We start from the raw sequence: 16,204 nt of genomic DNA, 5'->3' as shown, positions 1-16,204 counted from the left end.
GAGGTAGGGCACTGTGTACCGGGGGAGAGGAAAGAGGAGAGAGCTCTGTACTTGGGGGGGGGGGGGGACTCTGTGTACTGGGAGGAAAGGGAGGGGAGCACTGTCTTGGAGGGGTGGGAGGAAGGGGAGCTGTATACTAAAGAGGGATGAGCTTTGTAGTGAGGAAAGGGAGGGTCAGGGTTCAGTGAAGAGCTCTGTATTGGGGGTGGGGGGAGGAGCTTTTTAGTGGTGTTTTTTCCATGATATTTTTCTATTCAGTGACACCACAGATGGAGCGATTTCTCTGAGTTGCTGCCATGTGATTGGCTGATTAGCAATTTGTGTTGCCAAGCATTTGAACAGGTGTACCTAATAAAGTGGCTGGTGGTGAGTGTACACAAAATTGTCCTGGCCAAGCTCTCGATATACCGATGTTCGGCGGAGGAGTGAGAGCTCGGCTCGAATGCTTCTCTCAACTAGGATTCTGCAGCACCTCTGAGGACCTCAGGTGGTGGCACCCTGGTTGAAAAAAGGTTGGAATAGAGCAGGGGTGTCCAAACTTTTTTTTAAAGAGGACCAGATTTGATGAAGTGAACATGCCTGAGGGCCAACCATTTTATCTGACATTCTTTGAACCATTAAAATTTGGTCTAAAGCCTCGTACACACGAGCCTCACCATTGCCATGAATGCAGCCTTGCCATGAATGCAGCCTCACCATTGCCATGAATGCAGCCTCACCATTTCCATCAATGCAGCCTCACCATTGCCATGAATGCAGCCTCACCATTTCCATCAATGCAGCCTCACCATTGCCATGAACGCAGTTTCTCCATTGCCCAAATGCAGTCTCACCATTGCCATGAATGCAGCCTCACCAGTGCCATGAATGCAGCCTTACCAGTGCCATGAATGCAGCCTCACCATTGCCATGAATGCAGCCTCACCAGTGCCATGAATGCAGCCTTACCAGTGCCATGAATGCAGCCTCACCATTGCCATGAATGCAGCCTCACCATTGCCATGAATGCAGCCTCACCATTGCCATGAATGCAGCCTTGCCATGAATGCAGCCTCACCATTGCCATGAATGCAGCCTCACAATATCCATCAATGCAGCCTCACCATTGCCATGAATGCAGCCTCACCATTGCCATGAATGCAGCCTCACCATTTCCATCAATGCAGCCTCACCATTGCCATGAGCGCAGTTTCTCCATTGCCCGAATGCAGTCTCACCATTGCCATGAATGCAGCCTCACCAGTGCTATGAATGCAGCCTTACCAGTGCCATGAATGCAGCCTCACCATTGCCATGAATGCAGCCTCACCATTTCCATCAATGCAGCCTCACCATTGCCATGAACGCAGTTTCTCCATTGCCCGAATGCAGTCTCACCATTGCCATGAATGCAGCCTCTCCATTGCCATGAATGCAGCCTCACCAGTGCCATGAATGCAGCCTCTCCATTGCCATGAATGCAGCCTTACCATTGCCATGAATACAGCCTTATTATTGCCATGAAGGCAACCTTCCCATTGCCATGAATGCAGCCTTACCATTGCCATGAATGCAACCTTACCATTGCTATGAATGCAGCCTCGCCATTGTCATGAATGCAGCCTCACCATTCCCATCAGTGCAGCCTCTGCAGCCTCGGTGGAGACAGGAAGGGGGCGGGACAAGCACTGACAGATTACATACAGGAGAATCTCCTGTTTACTCGGCGGTGTCTGTAATAGGAAGTCCCTCCTCCGATGATAGACAGTCATCCAATGGCAGCCCAGGAGACGGGACTTAAACGGGAGGTTCTCCTGAATTAAACAGGTGATTCTCTTGAATGTAATCTGACGGCACTCATCCGGCCCCCTCCCTGTCCCCTCCGAGGCAGTGCCGATAAATACGGTATATAACTATCTATCCTGGTGGCCACAAAAGATATATATATGCAAATTACCGGGGGGGGGCGTATTAAACCAGAACACGGGCCGCAATTGGCTCACGGGCCGGACTTTGGACATACCTGGAGTAGAGTATTGGAACCTTGACATTTATATGGACACTAATAAGGATGACCGTTTGGGGCGTTTGAACATGACAGCTTCTGATTGATTGTCAATGGTTGCTAAGGAAGCAGCCGCTGCTTCTACCCATTGCATCCTTAGTAACCATTGACGTCACCCAGCCCATTCACTTATATGGCTGGGAATCCATGACCACGTAAGCAACTGGGGAATAGATCATTACACCATTGCCTGAATATGGCCACATAGCCATGTTTGAGCACAAATGTCACCACTATACCTGATGAAAACTCTGGGAAACTGAGTGCGAAGCTGCCATATTTATCAGCCGGTTGGTGGTTGGAACGACCAGTTTATTTCAGCCGTTCACCGAACCCCCCAGACAAGCCAAATTCTGTCCAAACATGAGTTCAGTCCAAACCCCGGTCTCATTGCAAATGGTCTGTTTATTGGTCTCTTACATTGGTGACCAATAGGAGAAGGATCCCCTTATATCCGCAGTCAGTGGGAGAAGAACATTATTCATTACTCATGGAACCCCCTAGAAGAAGCCTTTGGTGGAACCCTGACTAAGAAAGTCTGGACTAGGCAGTAAAATATTTCTATGCCCTTGGTGGGAATGGAGATGACCCCATCTATAAGGTTATACACTACGGTACAGTACAAGGTCGGGTTCACACTACGAGACACTGCATTTCCTCTGACCTCCACAAGGTGGTGATCTCACCTCTACCCAGACAGGAAGTGATGTCAGGTACAGACAGGAAGTTCCGGGTTAGAGGTGAGTTGGGAGGAAGCAGAGAGGAGACATTGCTGGACCTGGTAGCAGACGAGGTAAGAAGATCCTATTTTCTATTTACACTCAGTAACCCCCCGTTATGTCCGTCATGTCCGTCCTCTTCCTCCAGACTTGGCAGGAGGGGAGGTAATAAGATCTTATTTTATATTTACACCCAGTAACCCCCCCGTCATGTCCGTCCTCTTCCTCCATAGTCACTGTGACGTCTTTTATCCCCAGAAGATGATGATACACACGTATATAAGGTGGAAACCTAGATTAACCCCTTCAGGATCAGAACATTTCCCCACTTACAGGGTTGGAACATTTCCTTCATTTTGGAGATAAATTCTAGTAATATGTTCCTCTAAACAAACAGCACTGACATCAAATGGACAAGACAATGACCATCCTGACCATACATGACCTACAGAGGGCAATTGTTACAATATGCAGCCAACACAATGATGGAGTGCAGGGGTCTGGATTATGGAGCATAGAGCCCCTTACATTGCTGGCTGGTAGGAAAAAAACATTCCCCGCCCCGCCATGAAGAAAATGTCCGATTATTGGTGTTGGAGGGAGGAAAAAACGTGTGTGTTCCCGTGTATTTGTGCGTGTTTTGTTTTTGCCTGACCATTCATTTTGCTGTGGACATTTCATATTTCTTCAGTATTATTGGCTCACAATTAGGGATGAGCGTCGAGTTTTTAGTCGAATGTGAGTTCGATTCGAAAATCGGCTGTTCGATCGTTCGAAGATCGAACATTATGGGCCGTTCGCGCCAAATTTGAGCGGCGCGTCACGGCCCATAATGAAGTGCGTCATCGCAGTGGTCTGCTGGTCGATGATTGGCCAAGCATGCACTATGACCAGCAAGATTTGGCCAATCACAGCGCCGTAAGCAAACAGAGCCATAATTGGCCAAAGGCAGGGTGCCTTTGGCCAATTATGGCTCTGGGGATTAAGTACACGCCCACATTATATAAGGCCGCCTGTAGGGATGAGCTTCGTATTCAAGTCGAACATCATCTGTTTGCCTGTTCGGCAAATTCTGAGCGTTATGAGCCGTTGGCGCCAAATTAGAGTGGCGCGTCACGGCCCATAATTCACTGCGGCATCGCAGTGCATTGCTGGCTGCTGATTGGCCAAGCATGCACTAGGACCTGCATGCTTTGGCCAATCACAGCACAGAAAAAACGGAAAGGCTAAGATTGGCCAAAGCCAGGGTGGCTTTGGCCAATTATGTCTCGGGGGTTTAGTACACGCCCCACACTATATAAGGCCGACTACGTGGTGGTCTTGTGTAGTGTGTTGCGGTGGCGGAGAGAGATAGACAGAGAGACAGTGTCATGTGATTTAAGTTAGATAGAATAGGCAGGCGAGTCAGTTAACTTCAGTTACAGTGTGTAGAGGATATATATGCATCCCAGGTGTGTTTTGTATATATATTTATACACTGTATTCAGTTTAGCTAGATCCGTTCCTGTTATTCTCTTCATAATATACTGCACTATTTTCACTTAGTGTACTGTGTCCTTTGCTCAGTGTGCACCTAAAGCTGCCGGTGTTTTTATACAAATACAGGCAGGGGGCTTCCATAATTTTTGTTTTAGTGTCCTTTGCACGGTGCGCACCTAAAGCTTTACCTGAATACAGTTGCTGGTGTTCTCATACAAATACAGACAGGGAGCTGCAGTATTTTGCTTTAGTGTCCTTTGCACAGTGTGCACCTAAAGCTTTACCTGAATACAGTTGCTGGTGTTCTCATACAAATACAGACAGGGAGCTGCAGTATTTTGTTTTAGTGTCCTTTGCACAGTGTGCACCTAAAGCTTTACCTGAATACAATTGCCAGTATTCTCATACTAATAATACAGGCAGGCAGTTGATTCTGCTAGCTGCAGTATAATCAGTATATATATATATATATATATACGTCCCAGCTTTGTGCAGCTACATCTCCCTGCAGGCCATTAGTATGTATGGAAGGCCAACAAGGAGTGGCAGACAGTCACGAGCCAATAAAAGAGGGCAAGCACGCTCTGTATCTAGAGGCAACAGTGCTGGTCATGGACACGGTACATCCTCATCGGCATGTGGCCATGGGACATGCTCGTCCTTTTTTCGGCAGCTGGCCACGTTGAGCCACAACATGCTGAAGACTTGGTAGAGTGGATGACCAAGCCGTCCTCATCCTCTCTCACCCAGACTCAGGGTACTTTGTCTGGCAAAGCAGCTGCCAACTTGGCCTCTTCCCTCGGCTCAATGGCATCAGTCACTCCTTCCCTAGCCCCACCATGTCCTCCTGAGGAGCCCCCCGAACTGTTTGACCACAGTGTTGGGTACGTGCTCCAGGAGGATGCCCAGCGTTTTGAAGGCAGTAACGCTTTGATGATGGTACCCAGCTAGAGGAAGGCAGTAACGTGAGCCCAGAGAGAGGGGGTGCACACGAAGGACAGCAATCTGGCAGTCATGTTCCCCCAGCTGCAGCATACTGTCAGGTTTGCTCCAGCGATGAGGGACGGAGGGGATGATGAGGTCACTGACTCCACGTGGGTGCCTGATAGGAGGAGGAGGCACATCTCCAACAAGGCAGGGTGCCCTCCAGGCGCCAGCTTAAGGGCAGCACAACGACTGCATCACACCACAGAGCTCCGCATGTGCAGGGTGCTGCTGACTCAGCACGTTTTTCCAAAAGTTCTTAGGTGTGGGCCTTTTTTGAGACGTGTGCAGCAGATCATACCTTTGTTGTTTGCAACATATATCTGAAGCATATCAAGCTTGGTCAAAACAGCAGCTGCTTGGGCACCACATTCTTGACCAGACATATGTTGAACTCCCGAGCAGTCCGTTGGCAAGCGTGCTTAAAAGATCCACACCAAAGAGCAAGGCGGACCTTTCCTTGCTCCTCATCAGCCGGGATCTCCAACCAGACTATACCTTCAGTTCTCTCAGAAACCTGCACGGAGAGGAATGAAGGTGTAGAATTAGGTGTGCCAAGTACTTGCGGGCAATCTGCTATCGCTACACCAACGTCCAATTGTAGCAGGCAAATTTCCCTACCCCAGTTGCTAAACCGGCAAAATAAATTCGGTCCCAGTTATCCACATGCCCAGAGGTTGAATGCTAGCTTGGCTACATTGCTAGCACTCCAACTGCTGCCTTTTCAGCTGGTAGACTCTGCCCCCTTTCATGAATTTGTGGAATGTGCGGTACCGCAGTGGCAGGTCCCCAAACTTTTTTTCACAGAAGGCGATTTCAGCTCTCTACCGGCATGTGGAAGGCAATATCTTGGCCTCGCTGGACAGGGCGGTCAGCGGTAAGGTGCATATTACTGCTGACTCATGGTCTAGCAGGCATGGACAGGTACTTTACCTATCTTCACGGCGCACTGGGTGACAGGGTGAAGTATTGTTGGAGCTTGTTCCGCCACCACGCCTCTCTCCTCCACCCCTCCTCTTCTTCCTCCATGGCCTCTTCCTCTATAGATTTGTCCTCGGAACCAGCGGTGCTCCATAGGCGTTCAAGGGGCTACGCAAGCACTCAGGCAAAAAGATGCCATGCGGTGCTTGAGCTGGTGTGCTTAGGGAACAGGGGCCACACTGGGGCAGAGATTCTGTCAGCTCTTAAGGGGCAGGCTCAAAGGTGGTTGACGCCACGCCAGCTTCAGCCAGGAATGGTGGTTTGCGATAATGGCACCAACCTCCTCACTGCCCTCCGACAGGGACACTTCACCCATGTTCCCTGTTTTGCTCACATCATTAATTTGGTAGTGCAGCGGTTCTTGTGCAAGTACCCGGGCTTAAAGGATCTCCTGAGGCAGGCCAGGAAAGTCTGTGTGCATTTCCGCTGGTCATATAATGCCAGTGCTCGGCTGGCTGACCTCAAAAGGAGTACAACTTACCCAAGAACTGCCTAATCTGTGACATGCCCACCAGATGGAACTCAATGTTGGCCATGCTGCAGTGGCTGCACACGCAGCAGAGGGCCATCAATGAGTACCTGTGCGACTATGGCACCAAGACAAGGTTTTTTTTTCCCCACGCCAGTGGGCCATGATCAGGGATGCATGCACTGTCCTGTCACCATTGAAGGAGGCCACAAGGATGGTGAGCAGTGACAGTGCATGCATCGGTGATACTGTCCATCTTGCCTACCCGTTGGAGCACATGCTGCATGGAATAATGGGCAGGGCACTTGAGGCAGAACAGAGGGAGGAAGAGGAGGACTTCCTTACCTCTCAAGGCCCCCTTTATCCAGACAGTGTTCCTGCGGGCCCCGCTGATCACACAGGAAGAGGAGGATTGTGTCAGCATGGAGGTGGAGCCTAGCACTCAGCATCAGCAGCAGTCTTCAAGGGATCGTTTACAGTCCCCAGAAACCCATGGACTTGTACGTGGCTGGGAGGAGGTGGCTGAGGATCAGGTTGCCCTTAGTGACCCAGAAGACTCCGGACCAAATGCCTCAGCAAACCTACGCTGCATGGCCTCCCTGATCCTGCCAAGCCTGCGAAAGGACCCTCTGATTCGTGTGATCGAGGAGATGGATCACTACTGGCTGGCAACCCTCCTTGATCCACGTTACAAGGGTAAGGTTGCGGAACTTATCCAGCCGTCGCAGAGGATGAAACATCTTCAGGAGGCCTTGCAAAAAGGTTTGTGCAACGCGTTTCCAGAGCCTGGGAGGTTACAAATTCCTTGGCCAGGCTTCGGTCAGTCACAGAAAGAGCGGTGGAGAAGGTGGCCGTCTGACAGATGCGTTCAGACAATTTTTTAGTCCGCAGCCCCAAGATCTGATCGGTTCCAGCAACCATAGCCAGCGTCTGTTGTACATGGTGCAGGAATACCTAGGGGCAAGATCAGACTTGGAGACCTTTCCAACTGAAAATCCTCTGGGTTACTGGATCTTGAGGATGGATCACTGGCCAGAGCTTGCACAGTATGCAATTGAGCTACTGGCCTGTCCTGCATCCAGCGTTCTTTCGGAATGTACATTCAGTGCCGCTGGAGGCTTTCTAACCAATCACAGAGTGTGCCTGTCCACCGACTCGGTGGATCGGCTCACCTTCATAAAATGAATCAGTCTTGGATCACCAGCTACCAAGCACCTGATGCTGATGTAACTGACAAATTTTTTTTATGAATGTGAGATCCCTTGAAGACTGCCTATGCTGATGCTGAGTGACTTTCCTATTTCTCCTCAATGTACATGTTGATAGCTTGTAAGAACATTTTTGGTTCTGGGCACCACCACCAGTGGCTAAGGCCCAATTTTTCTGCCCCTGTTCAACAGGGGCGTGTCATTACAATTTTTGTTGTAATATTTTGCAGCAGGGCTTGTTCCTGCGCTCAACTAGAATATCTGTGAGGGGTTGCAGTGTTGTAGCACCACCAGTGCCTAAGGCCCAATTTTTCTGCCCCTGTTAAACAGGGGCGTGTAATTAGAATTTTTGATCTAATATTTCACAGCAGGGCCCGTTCCTGCGCCCACCAAGAGTAACTGTGAGGGCTTACAGTGTTCTGGTACCACCAACACCTAAGGCCCAAATTTCTGCAGAGTATATAGGGCAGGTCCCTACTTTCAAACATCCGACTTACAAACGACTCCTACTTACAAATAGAGGGAGACAACAAGAAGTGAGAGGAAATCTACCCTTAGGAATGGAAATTCTCTCCTGTAAGGTTTAATATGGGAAAAAGGTGTCTCCTCCCTCCACTGATGCTTTATCACCAATCCATGTTTCCCTAAAAACCCCAAATTTCAAAATCCAATTGTCATTGGGACAGAAAGTGAGGTGAAATCTTCTGAACAGGGCCACAGACAGCAAAACAAATGTTACAACTTAAAAATAGATTTTTTGGCTGGAGCTACACTTTAAAAATGTACCAGTTCAAAATTGCAAACATATTCTTCTTAACAACCACCCTACAGTCCCTGTCTTGTTTGCATTGCCTGTAAACTGCTATTCAGAGTATATAGGGCCTGGGGGCCCCACATCTTTCCTTTTTTTTTATTTGGGTGCGGGGTTCCCCTTCACAACCATACAAGACCCATACAAGAAAAGGGCCTGGTAATGGGCTGGGGGGTTAGCCATGCAGTTTTTCTCAATACTTTTCATCCATATTGCCGGGACCCGACATTACATTACAGCCGCAAGCCATTTTAAATGACTTTTATTCCTTTAGAAATGTCATTTTGTGCAGGGACTGTTCTAAACACAGGAAACACACGCCACTTTACAGGCATACTATAGACACCCCCCAGGTACAATATTTAAAGGAATATTTCACTTTTATTTGTTCACTTTAAGCATCATTAAAATAACTGCTCCCGAAAAAACTTCAGTTTTTAAAACATTTTTTTTGCGTTGATACATGTCACCTGGGGCAAGAGCCGGGTCCCCAAACCCTTTTTAGGACAATAACTTGCATATTAGCCTTTAAAATTCACACTTTTGATTTCTCACATTCGAGTCCCATAGACTTTAACAGTGTTCGAAAGTTCGCTCAAAGCGTGTTCTGGATGCGAACCGAACCGGGGGGTGTTCGGCTCATCCCTACTCACAATATCTAATTCTGGTTGCCTTAGATGACCCAATGCTATAGGAATATCATTGTAAACTGAACAGGATGGGATAGCTCCTTAAAAGGTGATACCACTCCCCAAACAGTTGCGATTGGTCAAATCCTACCGGATCGTCCTGTATATACTACAGCTAAAACATGGAATAATCAGTCTGGTCTCAGGGCTGATTAAATGCACGTCCCTGATTTTGATCATCTGTGCCAAGCCGCAATAGAAACGAGCGGGACTCCTTGGGGAAACATCTGTAGTTAAGTATTCTTGTTACATTTTACAATATTTTTACATCTGTTGTCTGTATCTGTCATTACTTCATTAGATGGTATACCTACAAGTGTTTATGTGATCTCTCTTTGCACGTCTCAACTAATATCCAGAAATCATAAACTATCAAGTAACCATGATAAAACACATTTCGACGGGCTGCTAAATATATGGAAACACGCAAAAAGTTGGACATGCAGTACTTGTGAAAACATGCCACCCCAAACCTCAGAACCTTCCAGGCCCGATCACACCAAACCATGGTGCAGGAAAGACGCATTCCATGCACTTCTCCCACACCACATGTGTTTGTGAGATGTGTTTGGGCTGCTATTAACAATTTATTGGCACCCGTACATTCTCGCAACGGCGTGCGAAAAGGCACAAGGAATGCGCCTTTCCTGCCCTGATAACGTAAAGGGGATGGATTGTAGGGGCCCCTTAAGGGGTACTGGAGTTGAAGGGGGGGCAGTGTAGCTGAGAATTCTGGGGCCCTTGACAGGGTTAGCAGGCAGCAGGTCTCTGAGGGAAGAGGAGGTTGTAGGGCTCTGGGGGGGACTCTAAGGTAGGAAGGGTGGGCTCCTGGTCTATAATGGTACTCCCATCTTAAATCACTTTTCAGATTTCCTTATAGAACTGTTAGAAAATGAAGGCAACCTTCACCTTCTTACCATCTCACTAGTTCATTAAAATGTTCCTGGATACCAAGTGTAATGAAGAAGGGCAGTCCTTCACCTCTTGGTGGGTGGTGATTCTTAGAGGAGATCTGTTTGTCTGTCCTCAACTGATGGATGGCCAGGGGTCAGTGCTGTGCATATGGTGTGGGGGTAAGTTCAATACCGTTCCATGACACAGGCTTTGGCAGTGCCCGTGGCTGGAATTCAGAACACCAGAACCCACCGCCACTCTCTACAATGTCCTGGATGCTTTGAAACCAATAAAGTAGACCTCTCGCCCCCTGCTGTCCTCCTCCTACCCACACTGGGATACGATTGGAGGGAAGAGAGCAGAACCCTCCCCCCACAGCTCTCCACTGCACCAGCACCATCCTCCTGCCACCCAATCCATTCCCTTCTCTTACTGCAGAGAGTGACAGTGACTTCACTCCTTTCAGTCAGCAGGCTGCCGGAAATTGGAGCCTTGAAGCCCGGAGACAATTCTGACAATTATCCTGATTAGCAAGTCAAAAAAAGGATGGTATTTATCATTCATTGTCTGCAGATCTAAAGCTAAACATAACCAGTTCAGAAACAAAACAAACTCAACAGAGAGAAGGGAATTTCAGAAGGCCAAAATGGTGCAGGAACCTGGAAAATGTAGCAAATTATAGTTTGATCTATTAGTTCTTAAATGTACAACAGCCCCCCTATTACCCCCCCCCCAATCCCCATCCTGATATTGTGTGATCAATACCATCCAAATAATGCTTATTTTGTTATCTGTCAACATGAGACCTGTATAGATCAAATAACGACACACATGAAGATGGAGGAGGACCGGAGTCACATGACTGAGAAAATTCTAAACTTCACCCTGGAGATCATCTACCTGCTGACCGGAGAGGTGAGGAGGATTCTGGGAGGTCACATGACATCACTCTTATCTCTATTAATAAAACACAGACCTGACCGGAGAGGTGAGGAGGATTCTGGGAGGTCACATGACATCACTCTTATCTCTATTAATAAAACACAGACCTGACCGGAGAGAGGTGAGGAGGATTCTGGGAGGTCACATGACATCACTCTTATCTCTATTAATAAAACACAGACCTGACCGGAGAGGTGAGGAGGATTCTGGGAGGTCACATGACATCACTCTTATCTCTATTAATAAAACACAGACCGGATCGGAGAGGTGAGGAGGATTCTGGGAGGTCACATGACGTCACTCTTATCTCTATTAATAAAACACAGACCTGACCGGAGAGGTGAGGAGGATTCCGGGAGGTCACATGACATCACTCTTATCTCTATTAATAAAACACAGACCTGACCGGAGAGGTGAGGAGGATTCTGGGAGGTCACATGACGTCACTCTTATCTCTATTAATAAAACACAGACCTGACCGGAGAGGTGAGGAGGATTCTGGGAGGATCTCATAATATTACCCTTTTTATTTTAGAGTTTTCCTCCTGTAAAGTCTGGTGACAAGGGGACCATCACTATCTCTCTATTTCACAACCTAAAACCCGAGAGACACAACATGGAGAAGATTCTAGAAGTCACCAAAAAGATGATGGAGCTGCTGACAGGAGAGGAGAGCGATGCTGGGAATTCTGGGACATTATCCATGGAGGACTTGGAGTCTTTAGGACACAAAGATCTCTACAAGGACGTCATGATGGACAATCAGCCGCCCCTCACATCACCGGGTAAGAGGAGACTTTATTGTAAAGGAGAGAGCAGTACGGAGGCTCCACCTAGATCCCCCATCATCTGATAAACACATAGAAACAATGTATTCAGTCAGTGTGTGTGTTTCCTACAGATGGATCCAGTAATGGGAACCCACCAGAGAGATGTCCCCGTCCTCTGTATTCCCGGGATTCCACACAGGAAGATCACACCATCCCCCACCATCATCAGGTAGATGAGGAACAATTATTGATAGTTAAGATATATATATATATACACAAGTTTGTATGTTACATTTAATATTTTTTCTATATATTCAGGTTGGAAACATCAGAGATTATAATATTATTGTTAAAAAAGAGTATAAAGAGGAGGATGAGGAGTATGGTGTGATGGAGGAGTTTTCAGGACGCAAGGATATGATGGAGCTGCCTAGTAATAGGAACCCACCAGAGAGATGTCCCCGTCCTCTGTATTCCCGGGATTCCACACAGGAAGGTCACACCATCCCCCACCATCATCAGGTAGATGAGGAACAATCACTGATAGTATCATTAGGATCTGTACATTATCTGCATTGTTACCATTGATGTCATTTTTATTATATATTCAGAGTGGAAACCTGAGAGATCCTAAAGTTGAGGTGAAATCAGAAGAAGAAGAAGAAGAGAGGAATGTGAGGGATGATCAGCAGTCTATGGAGGAGGATGGAATAACGGGGACACTTATAGAGGAGGACACTCCTACAGAGATCAGCACAGGTGGGTCATTAACACTAAATCCATTCCTCCACCCATACTGCTCACTGATTGGTCCGGAGTAGGGCGGGGGCTGGGTGATAATCTTCCTTCTCTGTGCTGCCGACACAATTTATGTATCTAGACTGCATTTATGGAGATTCTGGGGATCAGCAAAATGTTCATTTTCCCCATAGATGTTACTAGATCTAGGCACCTGGGGTATGTGATTTGGGTCTTCTGCCCCATACCCGGGTATGACAAGATCTCTGACAGAACAATCCCCCCAGGATTACTTGCTCTGTTGTCTGCTGGCTGTGCCGGGTGGAGGGATATGTCTGTATAGTCTCAGACCCAAGTCACTGAGTGCAGTCTCAGGAGATGGGAGGAGCGGTGTGGGACCTCTGCAACTTGTCTCCAGTAAACATTTCATCTTCCACTGATTACTGAATACCAATATTAGGAGTCCTGACCCCTGCACTATATACTCTATGCTGTACATTACATAATTCTGATACTATATAGTCCTATCTGTTGTATCTTATACAATATGTTGTACATTACATAGTCCTGACTTCTTCTCTCTCCCCTCCCCCCACTGCTATATATACACATAATATGGATTCTCTTTTGTTACACCCATTTCCTACCAGCTGGACATTTTATATCAGATGATGTGATTGGAGCACAGACTTTTACATGGTGATAATAATGTGATAACATCCTCAGACTTTGGAACCTTAAACAGAAAGTGATAATGAGGGAGGAGTCAATAACCCAATGATGGGGGTCTTCAGGATCAGTCCAGTCTTCATCTTGGTTGTTCTCCCCCCATCCTCACTCTCTGACCTCTGGTGGGGCTCAGCCCCGCTGTTATTCATGACTAAATCATGGAGTAAATAAGGAAGTGCAGGACTTCTTGTGTTGGGAAGATGGCAATGAGTGATAGAGGGGGAGGGGACACTCGTCCTATAATCCCCTCATCACTGTCACTCCTATAGAAGACAGTTCTCGTTGTTTCCTCCCTCTCTGACTAAGGTCCATGAATAAAGAAATGATCTGGTAGGAGATCAGAGGAGCCATTTACTAGTTACCTTGAGGGGGGAATTGTAAGATCCTCAGAGACAAAGCTGCCTGATGTGGGCGGAGTCCTGGTTTAGGGGAACCAATCAGCTGATGTCTAGTAATAATCTTTGTATTTCTATTTTAGTAGATGGACGGGAGATGAGGAAAACCTCAGAGGATTGTCTCACTTTGTCTCCAGACTGTAAAGTAGAAGATGAGGACATCACACAGTATAGTCCAGGAGAAAACCCGACTACCTCAAATGTCTATCCGGCACCACACAGTGTAGATGGACCATCGTATTCCTCTTATCCCGAGGAACCTCAGACTGTGCGGGACGGTGCCGGACCATCGTATTCCTCTTATCCCGAGGAACCTCAGACTGTGCGGGACGGTGCCGGACCATCGTATTCCTCTTATCCTGAGGAACCTCAGACTGTGCGGGACGGTGCCGGACCATCGTATTCCTCTTATCCTGAGGAACCTCAGACTGTGCGGGACGGTGCCGGACCATCGTATTCCTCTTATCCCGAGGAACCTCAGACTGTGCGGGACGGTGCCGGACCATCGTATTCCTCTTATCCCGAGGAACCTCAGACTGTGCGGGACGGTGCCGGACCATCGTATTCCTCTTATCCCGAGGAACCTCAGACTGTGTGGGACGGTGCCGGACCATCGTATTCCTCTTATCCTGAGGAACCTCAGACTGTGCGGGACGGTGCCGGACCATCGTATTCCTCTTATCCTGAGGAACCTCAGACTGTGAGGAATGGTGTCGGCCTTCCAACAGATGCAAGGTTTTTCTGTACTGAGTGCGGGAAGTGTTTCCATTTTAAATCTGATTATAATGTGCATAAAAGATCTCACAGAAGTGAAAAGCCACATTCCTGTCCTGAGTGCGGGAAATGTTTTTCAGATAAGTCCAATCTTTACAGGCATCTGAGATCTCACTTGGGGGATAAGCCGTATTCCTGTTCTGAGTGTGGGAAATGTTTTTCACGGAAGCTCACTCTTTATATTCATCAGAGGTCTCATACAGGGGAAAAACCATATTCCTGTTCTGAGTGTGGGAAATGTTTCTCAGACAAGTCCTCTTATTCTAGTCATCAGAGATTGCACACGGGTGAGAAGCCGTATTCCTGTTCCGAGTGCGGAAAATGTTTTGTAGTGAAATCAAATCTTGTCAAACATCAAAGGTCTCACACAGGGGAAAAGCCGTATTCCTGTCCAGAATGTGGGAAATGTTTTTCAGGAAAGTCCGGTCTTTACATGCATCAGACATTGCACACGGGTGAGAAGCCGTATTCCTGTCCTGAGTGCGGGAAATGTTTTTCACAGAAGCCCACTCTTTACAGACATCAGAGGTCTCACACAGGGGAGAAGCCGTATTCCTGTGCTGAGTGCGGGAAATGTTTTTCAGTTAAGTCACATCTTAACAGACATCAGAGATCGCACAAAGGGGAGAAGCTCTATTCCTGTCCTGAGTGCGGGAAATGTTTTTCACAGAAGTCCCATCTTTACACACATCAGAAACTGCACATGGGTGAGAAGCCGTATTCCTGTGCTGAGTGCGGGAAATGTTTCTCCCAAAAGTCCAATCTTTACACACACCAGAGATTGCATACGGGGGAGAAGCCGTATTCCTGTCCGGAGTGTGGGAAATGTTTTTCAGATAAGTCCTCTCATAACAGACATCAGAGATTGCACATGGGGGAAAAAACACTTTCCTGTCCTGAGTGAGGGAAATGTTCCTCACGGAAGTACTGTCTTCCTGTACATCGGGGGTCCCACACAACCCTCGAGGTGTATTAGTGAGTGCGGGAAATTTCTTGTACATGAATGTTGCTGGACATGCGGGGAAGAAGCACCCCCTGATATACACCTCAGATATACTCCATGGCTGATCTTCATCATGGAAGAAACAGTTGATAAGGAGATCGGAGATCACCAAAGACATGGATGAAGTGTTGTACCTTGTCGGTCATTGGAGAAAAATAAAAATGGAGTCATTACTTTTTTGTAGTTTGAGTCGATTTTGTGGTGGAAGATTTCACAAACGCTTAATAGTCGATTTTTTTTTTTAAATATTAGTAGAACGTATGTGACAATGTTGGTTTCATACAATGAATTTCCTATGATCTTTGGCTCCATCTAGTGATCGTAGTGCTCTTTTTATTCTGAGGGAGACATTTCAGGACAAATACCTCATTTTGGCCACTAGATGGAGCTGTCAACCATAGGAAATCACCGTGTTAAATAAAATTACAGCCATGGGTTGGGTCCCACCACTGCGCTTTTTCGCTAGAGGGGAGCATATGGATTATTTACCTCCCTCATCTATCGCAAATGCGAATGGTTTGTGAGCTGGAGAATCTGATAGCCACCAAAAAAAAAAAAAAGGTCTGGTTAAAAAT

The 16,204-nt window shown here is 47.3% G+C and overlaps 1 protein-coding gene across 1 annotated transcript in view; it reads left to right on the top strand.

Annotated features, from left to right (window-relative positions):
• LOC143955482 (uncharacterized) overlaps positions 1-15,805 on the top strand; it is a 32,388-nt gene extending 16,583 nt beyond the window's left edge. Inside the window, 7 exon segments of the mRNA XM_077465521.1 lie at positions 2,592-2,837; positions 11,083-11,193; positions 11,756-12,005; positions 12,122-12,219; positions 12,309-12,512; positions 12,602-12,749; positions 13,936-15,805. Coding sequence (XP_077321647.1) covers positions 2,592-2,837; positions 11,083-11,193; positions 11,756-12,005; positions 12,122-12,219; positions 12,309-12,512; positions 12,602-12,749; positions 13,936-15,530 — 2,652 coding nt within the window. The 3' untranslated portion in view covers positions 15,531-15,805.
• The last annotated feature ends 399 nt before the right edge of the window (positions 15,806-16,204 follow it).

Source organism: Lithobates pipiens, unplaced genomic scaffold (genome assembly GCF_037356315.1).
Source record: "Lithobates pipiens isolate NorthernLeopardFrog02 unplaced genomic scaffold, aLitPip1_a1.2 Scaffold_35, whole genome shotgun sequence".
NCBI classification, from domain to species: Eukaryota; Metazoa; Chordata; class Amphibia; order Anura; family Ranidae; genus Lithobates; species Lithobates pipiens.
The sequence above is the reverse complement of the archived record's forward strand: the minus strand, read 5'-3'. Positions and strand labels throughout refer to the sequence as shown.